The following is a 19,741-nucleotide window of genomic DNA, read 5'->3' as shown; positions in this document are numbered from 1 at the left end:
GCACTGGGAAGGACGGAGGTAGAGGCTTGGCTGCTGCAATGAGAAGGGACGCCATCCGGAGGACCAGAGGCGGAGGAGAGGGGCGGGCCGCTGACTGGCCGCGGGGGTGGAGGGCAGATTGGTGCCTCTTCCACGCAATCCACCCACCCCCAACAAACCGCTGGAAGCGCTCCAGCCTTGCGCTTGGCAACTGAGCATGCTCCAGTCTTCGTTCTGGCTCTGACAGAGGAGGCACAACATGGGTCCCCACTGCAAGGGGCCTGCATTTGATGGGTCCCAGGACGTGGGTCCTCTCTGCCGCGACACCCGCCCTACGGAACCCTCTTGCCCCAGGCAGGTTGGCTCCACCATCCGTTAATATCTTGGGAATCCCGCAAACTCCGGTGAGACCTTCAGGCTTTATGGGAGGGCTGGGTTCTGTCCCCCACCTCGGGAAATCAGATTGCTCCACAATGGGTTGATATTCAATTTCTCTGCATTGTGGTTCGTATAATTTAAGTATTTAACAATATTGTGATGTTTAACAATTTTTAATAATTTTATATTTATGATTTTGTTTTTAATCATTTTATAGTGATCGTTTTTAGTTTATTTGCTGTTTCAGTGATTTTGCATACCGCTTAGAAGTACTATTTTTTGAGGGGCAGCCATGTGAATGTAATAAATAAATGTTGCACTTATATTACATGTAAGAAACAAGTATTTTTTCAAACGGGTATTTCATAAAGTAGAAAACTCTTTGCATCTGAAAGGATACAAAGGTCATCGTCGTCCCCCCCCCTCAAAAGCCCAGGGGAGGGGGGGGAACCCTGTCATCCATTCGCTGATTTAGTCTTAAGGGCTTCCTCCTCCCCACAGTTGGGTGGGTTCCCCCCCCCCCCCGCCTTCCCACTTGCAACCCAAGGCAGTTGCTGCCTTTTAAGTGGCTTCGTGAGTGTCGGGAAGGGTCTCCTGCAAGCGAGCACTGGCTGCTCTCAGCCCTTTCCAACTCATGGAATTCTAGGACAGGGTTAACTTCTTGGTAATACTTTCTGCAAATTATTTTTCTAAACTGCATTCAAATGGACAGAACTGGAGAAAGGGATAAAATGGAAGCAGCAAACGGGGTAAAATTACCATTTTCCTCCTCGTGAGAAGCACCTTGGTCTGGCCATGAAGGTGCAGGCTAGAGATCGGGAGATGGTAAGTTCTACTCCCGCTTGATCAGCTGGGTCAGTCACTCTCGCAGCCCAACCCTCCTCTCAGATTTGTTCCTGTTGGGGGGAAATAGGAGCAGGCACATGTTGCGAGAGATCTGCTGCCATGAGTTATTTGTAAAAATAATACAGTTGGGAGATAAATGTGGTACCTACCGTATCAGATTTTAAAGCAGAAAGTCAGCGTAGCAGGTGGGAGAAGCAGAAGAGGGAATCCAGAGAGATGCGATTTGAAGGGAAGAATCTAGGGGTAGGTTTTGGCCAGCCCTTCCCTCCACCATTGTCTAATTCTCTTTTGGAGGGATGGCGAGCCTCCCTGTTTCCCACCCTCCTAGTATCCGAACCAAGATGAGCTGATGGATTGAGGCCTTTTACCAAGCATAACATTTGCGTTTTTGCAGCAAAACAGTGCTTTCAGAAAGAGGAAAAGGAGTGTTGGAGTTTCAGAGAAGTTCGTGACATTCATAGCAGCCCTGAAGAGAGTTTCAGTTTGCGTCATAGACTCCAAATGAAAGCAGATGCTGAAGAACCTAAAATAGATTACTCTACGTAAAACAGATGTCAAGCCAAACCAATATCTCCATTAGCAATCATGGCAATCATAGACAGACGTGCAATGTAAAACTAATTGGAGATCTTGCAGTTCACCTTCATCGAATTCCAAACTGCTAACACTTCTGCAGCCCCCAAATGTCAACCCCTGGGTCCTCCCATGTCCTTCTGAAAGCAGCGGCTCCCTTTTGCAAGGCAACACCGACGCCTCTGGCACGGCCAAGGGGACTCCACAGGCATCTGTCGCAATGGCACCTCTGCAGCTCACTGGTTGGACCAGGCAGGACTTGGTGGTTAAACTTGCCTACAAGACAGTTGGGGAATAAAAAACATGGAGCTCGCCCAGCAAATTCATGTAGCTAGAAGGGGAGAGCATTGACATCTGTGGGGCGCCACAAATAAGGGTCCATGGGCATGATCCCTTGCCCTCCTGCCCACACTGACGGAGACTGACCACCGAGTAAGGATCTGACCACCTCGCTCTCCCAACTCCGCAGCTGAATACTGTGGTCAAAGGTATCAAGGAGCACAAGGATGGATGCACCAGGTCTGTCAAGGGCATCCACAGGTGTGATCAACTTTATCTCCAGACTGTTCTGGTCTGACACCTGACTGAAATGGGTTGAGCTATCCTGCTTCCTCTGTGACTGCTGTGTAATCACCTTCCCTGTACTTCCCCCCAAAAAGGCAAGGTTGGAAACTGGCTGATATCCAGGATGAGGGGCTCCAGCAACGGCCTCTTAAGGAACGGGCACACCAGTTTTCCTCCAAGAGGATGCCACCATGGCATGCATGTGTGCATGGCCTGGCCCATTCACAGGCTGCCTATCTACGGACTGCTTGGAGGGTAATCCTTGAGCCTCCCTCCACGGGCAGTTGCCTTGGCATAGCATTGGATCCGTCTAAACGAGGAAACAAGATCCAAGACAGCAGCCACCCAACAGGTTCTCCGAGGGCAGGGATTCTCCTAGTCTCAGGCTTTCAAAAGCAGGCGCCTCGGCCTTCCTAGCCAGATTTGGGGGAGGGGGCTGTCATTGGTGTGGGGAATATCAGCCCCTGCCTCTTACTCCAGTCCTGCCCAGCATCCCACGAGGAATCTTGAAGGGGGGGCAGGCAGGAGGAGGTGGGCTACACCGTCATCTTTTCCCCTGGGAGGAAGGGAGGGGGGGGGGCTGAGACAGTGCCTTGCAGTTGTTTTGTCGTTTACATGAGGTGGACCCACAATTGTCCTGGTAGCAGTTTGGGTGAAATCTGCTCCTCTACTGGCACGGTTCATACAACATGCTGCCCCAGCCCTGACAGTCAAGCGCATGGCGTGAAGGAGACCATGGAGTCTTTGGCAGAACGTGGTTTCAGAACATCCCTGTGGGTCCCCACCCAGCAGAGGAAGCAGCAAAGCTAGCTAGCTTAGCAGATGGCCCTGCCCGGCCGCCTGGGAGATGGAGAGGATGGCATCCAGCACCTCCATTCCAGGGAGGAAGAGGAAGGCAGCCGAGCCCTTTCCGCCGGGAAGCGCTGGCTTCCTTTGGCCCAAACACTCCCCTCCCCCTCGCACGCTTTCTCAGCAATGGGCTCCAGGGACCTGCAGAAGCAGTGAATGAGTTTCTAGCGGGCGGTGAGAAGACTCAGCTTCTAGTCCTTATTAAAACAGGCTGTGTGGCCAAGTTCAAATCCAACCTGTTTTTTTTGGGGGGGGGAGGTGAACAGGGGACCGTTTGGGCCAGAAGCACCTTTTGAGGAGAAGCGAGAGCAGGAAGCAGGGGGCTGAGGGAGCTGTGCCGCCAAAGGAGGCAGTCTGCAAACTTCACCGAGGAGGAGATGACCTTCTTTCCAAAGGAAAAGCTGGTGAGGCCAAGGAGGCAGAACAAGGCCCTCCCAACCAGGTTTGTTTGCACAACATGCTGAACCGTGATCAGCTGGAACTGCAGGATCTAGAGAGTTTTGCAGAGCGTTCCAGGCTGGAAAGAGGTCAGCTGAATGGGGACTGGTGGGCAACAAGATCCCAGTCAGGGCCTCCTGGGGAGCTGACCAGCAGTCTGTAGCTGAGCTCAAAACTCAGCATCCTGGTGGCTAGAAAGGGGATCCAATCAGCGGTTCTGGGAGGCAGAAATCCAGCCCTTTTGAGTCCTCCAAGCGGCTTCCCCCCCCCCCAAGTCCTTTTGACTTCAGCTGAGAAACAGCCCCACCTAGTGGCCACCACGTTCTTTGAACAATAAAACAGATTTAGAGACTCCACTCCTGCCCAAGATGGAGGCTGTCCCTGCCTTTGGCCTCGTGGGGACCCTTGCCAGGCTGCAAAAATAAGGATGGGCGGAGAAGAGGAGGAAAGCCAAGGAGCTTCTTCCCTGAATCCCAGCAGCAACAGCTGCCACATAGCAGGAGAGCTTAAGCATTGCGGGCTGGTTCATGTTCTTCAGGCTCCAGCTTCCCTCCCAACTTTTTTTTTAACAGAATATACTGCTGTAATGTATTTTTGTCACTGACCCCTTCAAATATAACGAAATATTGTATTTGTGATGCTATTATTAAATGAATAGTGCTACCTACTTAGGAGGAGGTCGTTACAATTATTTAGGGTATATAACCCAGAGGCTCAGAAGTGAACCCGGAATGGCCTGTGCGATAGACGTCCATCACTGGAATGAGAACAGGCTTTGCTTTTTGCTGCTGGGAACAAACCCCCTTTGCTCAGTGTTGCTCTCTCCGACCGGCTGAGATCACTAGAAAACGCTGCATGAGGAGGCTGGCACAGGAGGAGGTGTAGGAAGGAAACGATAACAATCCCCCGGAAGCCTACTGGACCCTCCTGCTGACAGGGGCCACTGTCCGGGAGGCAGCAAAGGAGCCGGGGCTGAGAGTTTTAGGGCAGGTGGCCTCCTACACCTGGGCTCCTTCCCCCTGAGGCCGGGGGCCACCAGTGGAACATCTGCTCTGCAGAGCAGGAGCACAGCTCTCTTGCCACAGGCTGCCCGTGTCCAATGACCGGGGGGTGGGGGGATGGGGGGGAATGTTCTTGAGTGCAAGGAGTCCAGTCCACTGCATCACCCAGTCTGCTTCGGCCCTGCTGTCCTCTTGGGCTGCAATATGTCAAAGCCCGCCCCTTCAGATGCTGCTCAGATCCAGGCGGATAGGCGACCAGTTCAGATGAGTCCCAAAGGAGAAGCAGTTTCCGCCCCCTCCAGTAAGAATCATCTCCTCCGTGTCGGGTATGATGACACTGCTGTGGTTGTGTAACATCAGGGGCCACTCCAGAAATGTCTGCAGCAGAAGAAAGCCACAAGAGGCAACTTTAGGAACCAGGCAGCTGAGAACAAAGACAAATCTACCTTCTGCCTCGTTGCCCCTTAAGGGTGGGCATTAAGAGGCAAGTGGTGGGCAAGTGGGCTCCTGGTTAGATGCTACAGCAAATGTGAATCAGGACCATAGTCTCCCCCTGTCATGAAGACCCCAAGAAAACCCAGGGACATCACAGCACTTCCTGCCAAGCTTCCCTGCTTCTCCTCCTCCTCCTCCTGCCCAGCACACAGGAGCCAGCCCCCTCCCCTCCCCAGGGTCCCCCTTCTCCAGCCTTGCCTCCTTCTTCGTACCTTTCTGAGCTCCTGCTGCCTCTGCCCCTGGCAGCTCTGGGCAAATTCTGGAGCTGCTCACGGGGGTATCTGAGCGATACAAATCTTGCCTCTTCCTCATCTGGTAAATTACAGGGCATTCGGAAAGTACTCAGACTCCCTTCGCTTTTTGTCGATTTTGTTATGCTGCAGCCCAATTCTACAGTTGTTGACATTTATTTTCTCTCTCATCTACACTCAGTACAAGCTTTGCACACCTGGATTGGGGGATTTTCCGCCATTCTTCCTTGCAAACCCTCTCAAGCTAAGTCAGGTTGGATGGTGACTGTCGGTGGGCAGCCATTTTCAAGTCCCTTCAGAGATGTCCAATAAGGTTCCAGCTAGGGCTCTGGCTGGGCCACTCTAGGACATTCCCAGTTGTCCCTAAGCCACTACTCTGTTGCCTTGGCTGCGTGCTCAGCATCCTTGTCATGTTGGAAAGTCTGAGGTGCCGAGCGCTGAGGAACAGGTTTTCATGGAGGATGTCCCTGTACTTTGCTCCATTCAGTCTTCCCTCAACCCTGACCGGCCTCCCAGTCCCTGCAGCTGAAAAACACCCCCACAGCGTGATATTGCAAACCCCAAGCGTCACTAATGGGATGATATTGGGCTGTCAATCAGCGGTGCCTGGTTTCCTCCGGACGTAACGTTTAGAATTGAGGCCAAATAGTTCAGTCCTGGTTTCATCCAACCAGAGAATCTTGTTCCTGGCAATCTGAGAGTCCTTCAGGTGCGTCTTTGTAAACTCCAAGTGGGCTTTCATGCGTTTCGCACCGAAGGGAGGCTTCCGTCTAGCCACCCTGCCATAAAGGCCAGACCGGTGGACGGCTGCAGTGATGGCTGTCCTCCTGGAACTCTGTCCCATCTGCGCACCAGAATCTCTGGAGCCCATTCAGAGGGACCATCAGGTTCTTGGTCATCTCTGTTACTAAGGCCCTTCTCCCGATTGCTCAGTTTGACTGGGTGACCAGCTCTTCAAAGAGTCCTGGTTGTGCCAAACTTCTTCCATTTGAGAATTACGGAGGCCACTGTGCTCTCAGGAACCTTCAGTAGCTTTTGCTCTGCTAGAGTCTCCCTTGTCAGCTGCGAGTCCTTTTCAAATCACGTCCAATCAATTTAACTCGCCACAGGTCCACCTCCAATCAAGATGTCAGCAATGCTCAAGAGAACTGGGAGGAGGCACCTGAGTTAAATTTCAAGTCTGAATACTTATGTGACATTTCAGCCTTTTATTTTTAATACATGTACAGACATGTCTAAAATTCTGTTTTCACTTTGCCATTATGGAGTACTGAGTGTAGATTAATGAAAAAATAATGAATTTCAACAACTTCTGGATTTGAGGCAGAAACCACAGTGCCCCCCCCCACCCAATTCTTTTCAGATGTCTGTTCCCGGACATGTGATTTATCAGTTCAAAATTGCATCTGTAGCGAGGCTCTTGACAACTCCTAATGCCAGCTACTCTTATGGCTCTAAGGAGAAAGGGCTTGTATTCCTCCAGCAGTTGTGAAGAACAAAACAAGGGCAGGACTGAGCTTGGCCTGGGAACACCTTTCTTCCACAAATAAATGTATCTCTCTGGAGCCGGAAGAACCGCATCCAAGGATACTTGCTGATGCTCTGGCAACTGCACCCACCATCTTCCTTGGAAGACAACTGAGCTAATGAACCGGGTAATATTTCAGGAGGAAATATTAATCAATATTCAATGCCTCTCCTGCCCCTGACCCTGGCTACGGGTGCTTCGCCTCCTCCATGGGGAGAAGAGCCAAAGAGAACCCCAAGGCCAATTGCCTCAAAGTTTCAACTCACCGTGTCAATGTGATACTCCGCTAAAGCCCTTGTCGCCAGGTCTATCACGGCAACGCCAGGCACCGAAGGAGGGTTGAGCCAGACCCCACCCACGAGCAACAGCTTCCCGCGGTGCACGTGAGCCGTGTGTGAATACCTGGGTGGAAAACACGAAAGAGAGGGAACGTTAGTCCTCTAGTAGTGCTGGGCTAGTTCCAGCTTCCCCAGGCAGGGAACATCGACAATAGACGCCCGGCAAGAGAGAAGGGATTCTTCGCCTCCAGCTTGGGTGCCCATCGCCCATCCGAAAAATCCTGAGAACTTGAGTCATCACTGCCAGGATCTGCCGCCTCCTGCTGGGCACCAGAGAGCAGCTCTTCACACCTCTGGCTACATCTGTCCTCAGGACTTTCCAAAGTCTGGAGGACTCCGGAAGCTTCCTGGGCCCAGAAAACAATGCCAGGTGCTCTTCTTCCTCTCTCGGAAAGAGCCTCGGAAGGCAGCCCCGTAGTTCCATCCAGGACACACTGGCTCCTCTCCTCTCGGGCAAGCAGCTCCCTCCAAAGAGATTCTTCTGAACCAGGACTGAGCCGGGGCAAAGTTAGCTAGCGGCTCCCACTGGATCTTGCTGCTGCTCTCCACTGAAAGGGGCAGGAGCAGAGCAGGGGAGGGTGGGGGCACGCTCCTCCTTTTCTTCTGCCAAGGTGAACATGTGCTGAAGAGGAGCGTCCAGAGACCCTTGGATTTTCTGGGAGCTCAGTGGTCCTTGGATAAGGCCCGGTAAAGGAGGAGCTTGTCCAAACCTGGGAGGGCATCCAAATTTGAGCAGCTGAATGAAAGAAGCTGTAATAAAAAGTTTTATTTGTTTGCAAAAGTGATTAAGACATCCAGCCAGAACAAAAACTGTTCAGATAATATTCCGTTCAAGATCGATGTGCCGTATCCAGCAGAGAAGGAATGGCCGGGAAGGTGACGGGAGGGAGGCCCAGCATCTAAGAATCCAACTGCTAATTCTGATGGAAATACTGTGAAATGACAACGTTTGTGAAAACGGAAGAAAACAAATTGCCCCACATCCGCTTCCAAATAGGGAATACAACTGTAATAATGTCCAAATTTGGGCATCAGAGTTCAGCATGTTGTCATTCTGCCGAATCCTCTAAGAGAAAAGAGGAAGCGAAATTACTTTATCCAGCCCCCTCCCACCATGTGCCTGGACTCCTGGCACTTTCCCATCAGCTTTCTTCTTCCCGGGGGGCAGAGCTGGCTGGACTCCTGCTCTTCCTGGACCTGAAGCGAAGGGCAAATCAAGTAGGAACAAGGACCCAGAAGATGTGGCCTAGGTGTGCCAAACAGCCCGTCTTTTACCTGTGCTGGAAGGCTGAGTTTTTGTCATTTTTCCTGGCTGGTATAAGATTCATGCTTTTTCCACAAGTTTCATCTTCCTAAATATTGTTACATCCCCCTGAAATGTGCAGAGTGAGTATATTAAGATGGATTGTAGTGGATAAAGATATGTTTTACACCTTGGGAGATCCGTTGCTGTTTGCCTCAGTGCTGACTTTCCTACTCTGGCTCTGTATTGTACAGGTAATCCTTGAGTTACACCCATTCATTTAGTGACCATTTGAAGTTAAAATGAAAAAAAATGACCTATGAGCAGTCCTCACACTTACAGGATAACAGAGTTAAAAGGAACCTTGGGATGCTTCGTCTAGCATGATCTGTTTTGGCCAAATCCCATGTCAGCTTCTAGTAATAGCTTTGCTTGTTTCTAAGTGTTTGCAGATCCACTGCTTATTTTTTCCAGGATCTTGACGTCAGGCTGATTGGTCTGTAGTTTCCTGGATCCACCTTTTCCCCTTTTTGAAGAATGGAATCGCATCAACTCTTTTACAATCCTCTGGTAGTTCCCCGATGCTCCAGGATCTCTGAAAGACATGGTTCAATGGTTCCAAATCACATCTGCCAGTTCCTTCAGGACTGTGAGATGCAATCCTCCTGGTCCTGGTGGTTGGAACTCACCTAAAATTGATATCTGTTTTCTTATCATTTTCTTGCCTCTTTTGACTTGTATTCCTATTCTGTCTTTTAACAGAATAACAGTGTCAGACCTTGGAGGTCTTCTAGTCCAGCACCATGCTCAAGAGGGAAACCCCCTAGAATTTCAGACAGTTCAAGCTGTTCAGTCGCTTCTTAAAAACCTCCAGTGATGGAGCACCCACAACTCCTGAAGATAAGCTGTTCCACTGATTAATTGTTCTGTGTGGATTTTTTTTTATTTTTTTTTTCTAGGCTGTTTCTCTCCTTGATTAGTTTCCATCCATGGGTTCTTGTCCTGCCTTCAGGTGCTTTGGAGAACAAGTTGACATCCCCTCTCCTTCTTTGTGGCAACCCCTCAAATATTTTATCATGTATCATTATCATATATGCTATCATGTCACCCCAATCCTTCCTTTCATCAAAGTAGACATCCCCAATTCCAGCAATCATTCCTCCGGTCCCCTAAGTGTCTTTGTTGCTCTTCTCTGCACTCTTTCCAGACTCTCAACATCTTTTTTACATCAGGGTGACCAAAGCTGGATGTGGCCTCACCAAGGCATTATACAGCGATACTAACATTTCACATGATCTTGATTCTATCCCTCTGTTAGTGCAGCCTAGGACCGTCTTGGCTTTTTCGGCAGGAGCCACAAGTGACTGTCCACTAGGACTCCTAGATGCATCTCATAGTTGCTGCTGCTGAGCCAGGTACCACTAATTCTACATCTCTGGATTTTGTTTTTCCTGCCTAAGTGTAGCGCCTTAATTTTCTCACCACTGAATTCCATATATTCCAGTTTCACATTCCATATTCCATAATGTCTAGAAGCCACAGCACTTCCACAAATACAATGGAAAATGTGGATCGGATATGTAGATGACACCTTCACCATTTTAAAGACCAATTAGAGAATACCCACAAAACCATCAATTAACGTTTTCAAAGCAATCCAGTTTACTAGAAAAGAAAAGAACAACAACTCCCTGGACATCCTGATCAGCAGAGACCAAAATGGCAAACTAGAAACGCAAGTCTACGGAAAACCCACCCACACTAACCAGGTGTAACAACCCAACCTCCCACAAGAGAAGCAAAGACTTTATTTAAATGTGCCCAAACACACTGCAGCAACTGGAACAGCAGAAAAAGGAAACGGAGGCCCTGTACGACACACTCCAACCAAATGAACACCCACGCAGCTTTATCAAAAAGTCCCTGACCACTCAACCCTCACTGTCGCACAACCAACACAAAACCCAGAAAGAATTACATTGCCATGCATCAAGAATATTTCAGAAACCACCAACAGACCACTACCACCACATGGAATCAGCGTAGCACACGAGCCAACCGAAGCCCTTCAAAACATACTAGGAAAACCGGAAGAAAAAACAGGAGCCAGCTACAGCATACAACGCAAGAACTGTACGATGTAGGGGAAACAGGCAGACGACTGGCAGAACGTATCCATGAACACCAACTGGCAGTCAGAAGACATGACGGAAATTCTTTAATTTCATAACATATAGACAGATTTAACTACAGTTTCAATTGTCAAAACGTGTCAATCCTAGGCCAAATACAAAAATGCCAGGGAATTTCTAGAAGTCTGGCACGCTGACAAATCAGCCATCAATAGAGACGTCTATAGATAAGAGACAATCAAAGGGGAACAAAAGGACTCCAGCACCTCTTCCACCGGTGTTCAGTGCTCTCAGGTCAGCAGAGATTAACTCCAAGGTCAACTTCAGACCAACAATCTAGCAAGCAAAACCCCAAATCAAGAAACTGCTGTCAGTAAACAGCCCAGCCACAGAATCCCTAAGGCCTAAGACACTCCCCCCCCTCCCCCCAGACAGGCAAGACCCCAAAATATAAACTGACAGCAAGCAGCACTCCTGACTAGCACTGATGAGGTTACCTAGCCAGGGCAATGAAAGAAAACAGCCCCTCCACCTCACTCCCCAAATTCCATAGTTTTGGAGCTGCCTGTCACCCCCCCTTCCCCCACCCATCTTCCCTCGTTAATGGACCAATGCATTTCCTTTTTTCTTGTTTTTTTAACACATTGAAATCTTTTTCAAATTAAATTAGACGTATTTGTTGCAAGCCTTAGTTCAATCCGAGCCTCAGCTTTCCTGACTTCATCTTTGCAGCTTCGGGTTATATGCTGTTCTTCTGTCTTATGTATCCCTCTTTTCACGTCTGTTCTTCTTGTCTTTCAGTTTACCAGTTCTTTAGGCAACCATGCTGGTTTCTTCTGGGATCTCTTATTTTTGTTTTTCAGCCATGCTGTGCTAAACATCCTGAGAAGCATAAGGGCTCTCATTTGTCCTCCAGACCTTTTATCTGGAGCATCAAGAAGGCTGACAGGCCGGCCAGTTCAGCTCCGCTCACCCATAAACTCCCAAGGTTGGAGGAGACCTTAGAGGCTGGTCTTCCATGAAGCTCTGCGCTGGGCAGGGATCCTCCCTCCACTCCAGGCAGCCAAGAAGGCGCAAGTGGAGGAGCAGGAGGAGGAGGAGGAGAGGCAGCAAGACCAGGCGAACACGGCCTCTTCTCGGGTACCCTTTGCTTTCCTGCTAAAGAGCGCAAACACTTATTTTTAAGTTAGTCCCAGAGGAGAGAGAATGCCGTGGGGATTCTTCCTACAGAGCAATTGCAGCTGTTTGACAGAAAGTTCAAGAGAGAAAGTCCCCTTCGGAGGCCCTGGGCTGATAAAGCGAGTCTGAGCAGCCAATGGCCGGCATGAACTCCCTGAGAGGAGGGGGCTCAGTTTGGCCAGAGAAGCTAAAAGCCCGGCAACTGTTACATGCCGACTGGGCTGGGGGGACGGGGGGGGAGGCATGGCTTACTTACCTGGGTGTGAGCGGGGGGCAGGTCTCCAGAGAATGCCACTGGAAGCCTCTCCCGGCTGGCTTCAGAAGCAAGAGGCTGCCCAGCAGCTGCTCAGAGGATGCCAGGCCGCCGGCGATGAGCACCCCTCCTGCCCAGCTGCAGGCACTGTGCGAGTGACGGCCGGCCGGAACAGGACCCTCCACTGGAATCTGAGAAGGGGGGAGCAGAGGGGAGGCATGACTGCCCAGAGTGTCTGCGTGAGTGAGATACGCAGCAGCAGCAGCAGCAGCAGCAGAGAAGCCCAATCCAGACCCAGGAGCAAGGCAGGAGCTGGCAGCCTTTCTTGCCCAGCCAAAGCGAAGGGCCCCTCCCTGGAAAGAAGCGCCTGCCCGAGAGAGAGAGAGCTTCTCCCAGAGCTCAGTTTTCACTGCCTTTTGCACATATGTGTAATGCATTTTTTCCCCCTAGTAAGCAACGTTACGAAAAATGCCCCCCCCCTTCTCCAAGCAGCCTTCTGTGCCAACCCAGGGCGCTTATTTCCTAGCTGATGGTCACACACAAGCGTGGGTTCGCTTCCACACGGAACACGCTCCCCTCTCTTGCGCTGAAATCAGGATTTGGCTAATAACAAACTGAAAAAGATTGTGTGTACAGAGGGGATGACAACAATATTGTCAACTGCTTCCTCTTCTGACCAAAAAGCACGACGTGAAACAGGTAACGAAGCCCTCACGAAACCTCCAGCCTTCCAAAGAGGGCTGGAGGGCTCAGCTCACCCACCCAGGAGACGCTGCAAGAGCTGCATCAATCTGGAGGGGAAACAAAAGCGGCCAACTAATGGCAAAATCTCACCAGGTTTGTTAAAAAGAAGAGAGTTTCCTTCTCCCAAGAATCCAAGTGCCCCCCCCCCCCCCCGGGGGGCAGTAGAGAACCAGGAGCCTGGCGAAGGGCCGGTGTTACTCCTGTCTCTCAGGAGGCAACGGAACAGCCAACCAGCCAAAGTCCTGGAAAAGATAACCAGGCAGGGGTTCACAGGCCTTTCGAAAGGACCAAGGCGATGGCTGGCAGCCTGCAGTGCTTTTGTTAAAAAACAGGTCATGGTAGGCAAACCTTACAGCTGTTTTGGACATGACGAGGTCAGCTGGCCAAGGCATCATCTGGCCACTGCCTTTTTCTTCACCAAATGAGGGAACGTGTGATGGATGGTTGGACAGCTGGGCCAGAAGCCACCCACAATCTCTGGTCCTTCATGAAACCTAACTCTTGGTGGGTCGAGTGAATGTGGTCCCTAGGATAACCTGGTCCAAGCCATGAAGGGCTTTAAAGGTGGCAATCAACGCCTGGAATTACGTCTAGAAGCATATTAGCAGTCCAGGCATCTCCCGCAGGAGAGGTCACCCATGTACACACCTCGGTCTGCACAAAACCGCTGCCTTCCCCTCCTTGAAGGGCTTCCCAGGGAAGAGGCTGGGCACATCTTCTCCATGGGACCCCCAGGGCAGGACAAGAGCCCGCTGGATGGAAGCCTTATGGAGAAAGGTCCAATCCTCACCACAAGAGTTCTCGAGGAGTCACTACGTGGAAATGCGGGGCCTCCAGCACGGGAAGTTCTGGGATGGCCTAAGGATTTCTGCCGGTCAGGGGGCTGGACGCAAGTCCTTACAACTCTAAGTTCCTATGAGTTTAAGTCTCCTAAGGTGTTTTACTTGGCCAGAGTTTAAGCAGGTTGGCTACTACTTCTGCCAAGGAGTAAAAGAGAAGCCACAAAGGAGTCCCCTGGGGTCCCAGGTTCTTCGGATGAGCTCTTGGCACTCTTCGGCTGGTGCAAGGGATGAGACTGAGGCCAACCTTCAAATCCAGGCGCAACCCACCCATCTCCCAGGGCTCTCCATCTGACCCCCACAGCCAACAAAGAAACAGGGCCTAAAGGGCTCTTGCAGGGCAGGCTCCCGAAGGGGCCCAAGGAGGCCTCAACCCATCCGCACCTGCTGACAGCGGAGCCCCTCCAAATGCAGGAAGTGCCAATCGGTGAGTACCAACTGCCCAGAACTGCAGCCTCCGTAGATGAAGAGGTAAGCCTGTCCTAGAAAGAGAGCAGAAGGTCAGGCCCCTCCCCTCTCTCCTCCTCCCCCCCCCCCTGGCACCCGATACACCTCAGGCCCGCTGGGGGGTAAGAGCCCCTTCCAGGAAGCCAAAGGACCCCTGAGCCCCTGGGCTTTGTTTTGAGGAGAATCTGCGACATTTGCACAGCGGGTCACACAACTCTTCTTCGAATGGCTGGCAAAAGGCCTTACTGCCCGGGTGTTTGATGAACTGGGGGTGCTGAGCCCAAGGCCCAGGAGCAGCGGGGAGTGAGTCCCAGGAGCCTCCAACCGGCCTCGGAAGAGCAGCCGGGCTTCATCGGTGCCGTTCCCTGCCTCTTCCCTCCCCCCCCGGGGGTGTGGGGGGGTGAGCTTTCCCTTCCTACCTTCATGCGTGACTTCTGTGGCGGTGTGTCTCCAGCGGGGCACGGAGAGGCCCTCGACAGGTGGCAGCGGATTGAGCTCAAGGACAGGGTTGCTGGGGCTGAAAGGATCGGCATCTGCCAGCCCCTTTAAGCGAAGGGGGGGCAGAGCAAGGCTCACTGGGGATTTGCGGCCCCCAAGGACGACAGCCCAGCCTGAGCGCAGAACGTTCACGGTGTGGAAAAGCCGCCCGTCTGCAGGAGGAGAGGAGAAAGCTCTCGCAGCCAGGGAGGGGCAGCTTGCCTGCACCAAGGGTTGCGTCTCCCCCCCCCCCCCCGGCCATCCCTGTCGCTTACCCCAAGACATTTCTAGCTCGGCCAGTCTGACCTTGTCGCTTCTCCAACCGTCCTGCTGCTTGAGCAGAATATGCAGCTCAGTCAGGCGGCAGTGGCGCCCACCATGGTCCCCGAAGCCACCGGTGGTTAGAATGACGCCTGGGGCGAGGAGCACCGAGCAGTGACCATAGCGCTTCAGGCCAGCCGCTGCCCCACAGGAGGATGCGGCCACAGTCCCAGCAAAGCGAGGGGCTCGATGAGCCCGGGGAGCTGCGAAGCAGAGAAAGAAAGAGCCACGTCACTCCAGCAGCGAAAGGCAGCAGGCCAGGCAGCAGGGAGCCTCTCTCCTCCAGGCGAAGGTGCCTTGGGAAAGGCTGCTTCTGTAGGAAAAGATTCCCGCACAGCCTCCGCTTCCTTAGGTGACGAATCTTTCCAAAAGCCGTGGACCCTCTTGAATTTAAGCAGGGCAAGGAAGGCCCTCTGCATCAGGCTGGGCTCCTCTTGGCTGAGCGGTCTGTGGCCAGCCAAGTATCTCCTGGGAGCCCCCCACCTTGTCTCTCCATCGTTTGGAGGCACACTCCCCCTCCCCCCAAGGGAATGTGGAGTCTTTGGTGAGCCACCCCCCCCTCCCTGGCTCAGCCCTCCCCACCCCCCTGCCATGCCCGTGGAAGCAAATGCCGCAGGTTGAACCCCAGGTGAAGCTTCTTTTTCTTCTGTCTCCTGCACTAAATCCAGGCTTGTACTTGGGGAAGGCGCTTTCCCTGCCTTCTTTGATTAGTGTCCTGGGCAGTTTTTGATAAGCAGAAAGAAATAAAACGATGTTATTATATAGTCCCCAAAGTTCTTAAAAGGTACCATAAGCAAAAGAAAGGGGACAGCTGCTTAAGCTCCCAATGCTGGATGAACAAAACTGCCTTTGCTGAAGGTGCCCGGGGACCCTCCTAGCCTCCCACCGCCCTCACAATGCCCCCTCCACGTCCCATCCCTTCCCTCCCGGCACCCCAGGGATTCCCTTCAGCCTGCAAGGGTGGCTGGGTGGGGGCTGAGCCGAAGGTAAAGGAGCTGAGCTGTTCAGGGCTTCCTGGGAAGAACATTCAGCTGAAAGGAGGGAAGGCCGAGGGAGGCACGGGACTGGTCTTCCAGGACAGGAAGGGACTTAATTCTCCAAAACGACCGAGGCTAAGACAGGAACCGGCCGGGGGTGGGGAGAATCCAAAGAGGAGGGAGAGCCAAGAAAGCCCCCCCGAAGTTGTGGATGCCGCTTCATGGGAGATTCTCAAGGGGCGGCTGGAGAGCCATTCCTCCTTTGGGATGGCCTGAACTGGGCAAGGGAGGCCCCTTCCGATCCTAGGAGTCTATTAACCTCACACTCAAAAGCACTGTTGGGAAACTTAGCTTTCAAACTTTCAAAATGTTAATTCTTGGTGTTTTAACGCATTAACATTCTAACGTACTTTGGCATGTGGTCAGCTGCCCAGAGGACAGTGAGGTTTAATAAACAAACCGCTCCAGCCCTTTGTAAACTCTGCTTAGAAACCTACAATCTTGGCATTCCGTATAAATAGGAATTAATCCATGGCAGAGGTCGCTCCTGAGCAGGAACCATTTTGGGGGCATCATTTTAATTTCTTTTTAAGCGAAGGGATTTTCAATGGAAGATCTAAAAAACACAGAGAGCTGCCTAGGAGAGGACAGCCCACCTTGCACAGCCTCTGGTATCATGCAATGATTAAACAGGAAATCCTTCAGGAAATCTGTATGGCCAAGAGGACAAAAGGAAAGCTCCTCTGAAGCTACTTCTCTGAATAGAACTGCTTTAGGAGCTAGCAGAGCTAATGCAACTTTGGTTCTATTTAGCCCTGCAGGCCTCCATCAGCCCTCGTGCAACTCTGCAGCGGTCAGGGAGACGAGACAGGAGGAGGAAAACATCCCACCAAGTCATGAATGGCACCCAGGGCAGAGGAGACGCTGGGCTTTTACCTTCCACCCTGGGAAAGACGGGAGGTGCAGAGGAGTCCTCTCCCTTAGATGCGGCCAGGATGAAATAATGGGAGCACTTCAGGTGCCATTCCTGGAAGAACAGAGAGGTCGCCGTAGGCTCTCAATCACAACAAACCCCTCTACCCATTGGACCATTCCCAGGACTTGAGGAAATAGACTGGCAGCCAACAAAGGTTAGAAACGCCTTATGCGCTTCTATGATAAGCTCAATGTCATATTGTTGCACGCTCAAATGCAATCGCTTTAGTTCTACAAGTAGGAATTATTTTATGTCCTATTTTAAGATTTCACCAGTGTCCTGTATATCATATTTTGGTTGCACCAGATGAGAAGACTCTTCTGCCGCCATCCCACCCTATTTCCGCGCTGGCCACACAGAAAGAATCTCTTGGCCTTGTGGCTGCCTGCAAGCCACCTCGCCTCCCTCTCCACATCCTGCACACACCAGGGCAGACCAACCTCAAATTCGTCAAAGGGCTCCAGAGCTTGAATCCTCTTCTGCTCTTCTCCAGGCACAGAGCTCCTGTAGAACTCGTTCATGTCCATGATGTGGCATTCCGTCCAGCCCTAAAGAGAAGGCCGTGGCATTAAGACCGAGGCACAGCCATCCCGTTGGCCCCCTCCGGCCTCCCTTTCACCAGTCCAAGGCTCACACCCACCCTCTGCAGAAAGCGCATCTGTTGAGCCTTGCAGTCTGGGTAGGAGGTCAGAGAGCGGAGCGGAGACTGCAGGCGGCTGAAGTGGTTTTGCATGATACGGCCAAAAGGGTCGCTGGGGTGAATCTGCTCGTACAAAATGAACCAGGCCTTCAGAAAGTGCCCAGCTGCCCACTGAATCAGAGCATCTGACCTGGAACGAACAAGAAAGAAGGGGAAGTACACCAAAGAAGAAGAGCCAAGACCATCGAACTGGACGGGAGCCATCTGCCCCCCCCCCCCCCAGTCTAAGCCGTCAGAAGCTTCCGGTCCATTCACATTTGCCCAGTTCAAAGCTGGAGATGGATCTGAGACCTCGATCCCACCTGGCAAAGCTTGGAAATAGTTCCTTTTGAATGTCCCCCAAGATGATGCAGCAGGATTAAAGGGGGAGCAGAAGGACCCATGGATCCAAAACAGCTGCCACAACAGAAAACTGTTTTTTAAGGAGAGTTGTGCTCTGTCTCATTTTGACCTTGCCAGGCAGCAACCAGAGGGCTTCCAGTCTGCTCCTATTCAATTTCGAGGTGGCTAGCTGCCACTTTCAGCAGTAATTGATGCAGGGAGCAAAGTAATGGCTCCAAGCTCAAAATATTATGGTAGGGCTCTCAGGTATGAACATTCGGCTGGGTTCTCCTTTGTAGCTCAAAGGGACAAGGACTCGGTCAGCCGCCTGGCTGACCAACTCGGCGAAATGCAAGAACCAAAAGAAGGTACAGCAAAAACGCTGCTTCCAAAGGAGGCTCAATCCAGGACGCGGAGGAAGAGGAACCAAGAGGGACGACTCCGGCGCCCTGACCTCGGAAAGCCTCGGTCTGCTGCGGTTTAACGTAAACGCCGCCGTCCCAGGCGCCCCGGCGGGGCCGAGCGAAGCACGAACCTCTCGACCTCCATGTAGGGCAGGACCATCTCCGCCAGGATCAGGGTGGGCGCCGCGGGGTCCAGGCCGGCGCCACGCAGGGCCCCCTCCAGCTGGGCCAGTCGGGAGAGATCCACGCCCAGCAGCCGGTAATCGTCCCCGGAGTACTTCAGGCTCCCTGCGGGGGGGGGGGGAGGGAAGAAGGCGCTCGGTGCCGGCCCAGGCGGCTCCCTCCCCTCCCTGCCTCCTCCCTCGCCTCCTCCTCCTCCTCCTCCTCCAAGTACCCACCGGGACCCTCGCGGACGCCGCCGCCCGCCAAGGCGTTTAGCTCCGCCGAGCCGGCGATGAGGGCCGCTTTGCGGGAGGCCACCTCCGGCAGGTCCACCTCGAAAAACCGCCCGCCGCTCCCGGCCAGCAGCGCCGCCTCCTTCAGGCAGAAGAAGCGCGAATCCCAGCCGGCGCCCAGGGACAGCACCTGCGGAAAGCGGGGAGGGGGGCGGTCAGGGGGCGCTGCGGGGGGAGGGAGGGGGAGGGAGGGCGCCAACTTGCCTGCCTGCGCGGGTGGCCCCGGGTGCCCGTCAGGAACGCCCGCAGGCTCCGCTCCACCGCTCGGGCCCTCACGTGGTAGCCCCTGCGGGGGGAGAGAAGAGCGTGAGCGGCGGTGTCCGTCCGTCCCCCGCTTCCCCCGCGGAGGAGACCCGCGCGCCCCTCCCTCACCGGTGGATGGCGGGGGCGCGGCGCGGGCCTCCCCGGGGCAACAGTTGCAGCACGAAGCGGTCCGATGTGTAGCCCAGGGCGGCGGCGGACCTCTTGCTGGCGGCGCTGCTGTCGCCGGTGCCGCTCACCCTCGGGGAGGGGCGAGGAGGGGACTCCCGCGGGTCCCGGGCGCCCCCCCGCCGCTCCCGCCCTCGCCGCCTCCCCATGTGCTCAGCTGCCAGGCGGAGGTGGCCTCTCTCGCCCTCCCCGCACAGACCGGTTTCCGGTCCCCTCCCTATGCGAACCGCCTCCCTCTCCGCCCTTTCCCCCGCCCTCCCTCTCCGCACAGCCCGGGGGCGGCCTTCCCGGAGCTGCTTGCTTAGGTTGGGCCCGCGTGGTGCGGAGCAATGTTCCCTCTAATTTTTTTTCAGCGTGTGCGGAAAAGTACAGTGTTTGAGCGACACATTTTCATGTCTGAGCACCTGGATTTTTTTCACGGATGTCACCCAAGAGAACAACGAAATCAGTGTTATTTGAATCTCAAAGTTATGTTTATTCAAGGTACCCGCTTAATTAAAAGTGTTACATAATATATAACTATATAATATATATAGTAAGTTGAGAACTACTTGTATTCAAGTTCAGTGGATGAGATTCTATGGGGAAAGGATCAAAACTTCCC

At 52.9% G+C, this 19,741-nt stretch overlaps 1 protein-coding gene across 1 annotated transcript; it reads right to left on the bottom strand.

Annotated features, from left to right (window-relative positions):
• Positions 1-4,241: 4,241 nt before the first annotated feature.
• LCMT2 (leucine carboxyl methyltransferase 2) lies at positions 4,242-19,319 on the bottom strand. Its single transcript, XM_087720904.1, has 13 exons — positions 19,081-19,319; positions 18,913-18,994; positions 18,652-18,838; positions 18,385-18,541; positions 17,469-17,658; positions 17,269-17,376; positions 16,789-16,879; positions 14,830-15,078; positions 14,497-14,727; positions 14,015-14,112; positions 12,051-12,238; positions 7,169-7,304; positions 4,242-5,006 (listed from the first exon to the last, which is right to left on the bottom strand). The coding sequence occupies exons 1-13, from the start codon at positions 19,284-19,286 to the stop codon at positions 4,851-4,853; spliced, it is 2,079 nt and encodes a 692-aa protein (XP_087577030.1). The 5' UTR covers positions 19,287-19,319; the 3' UTR covers positions 4,242-4,850.
• Between the last annotated feature and the right edge of the window lie 422 nt (positions 19,320-19,741).

Source organism: Thamnophis sirtalis, unplaced genomic scaffold (genome assembly GCF_051295495.1).
Source record: "Thamnophis sirtalis isolate CommonGarterSnake01/CBP01778 unplaced genomic scaffold, rThaSir2_p1.2 scaffold_8, whole genome shotgun sequence".
NCBI lineage: Eukaryota > Metazoa > Chordata > Lepidosauria > Squamata > Natricidae > Thamnophis > Thamnophis sirtalis.
This window is presented reverse-complemented; position numbering and strand designations above follow the sequence as displayed.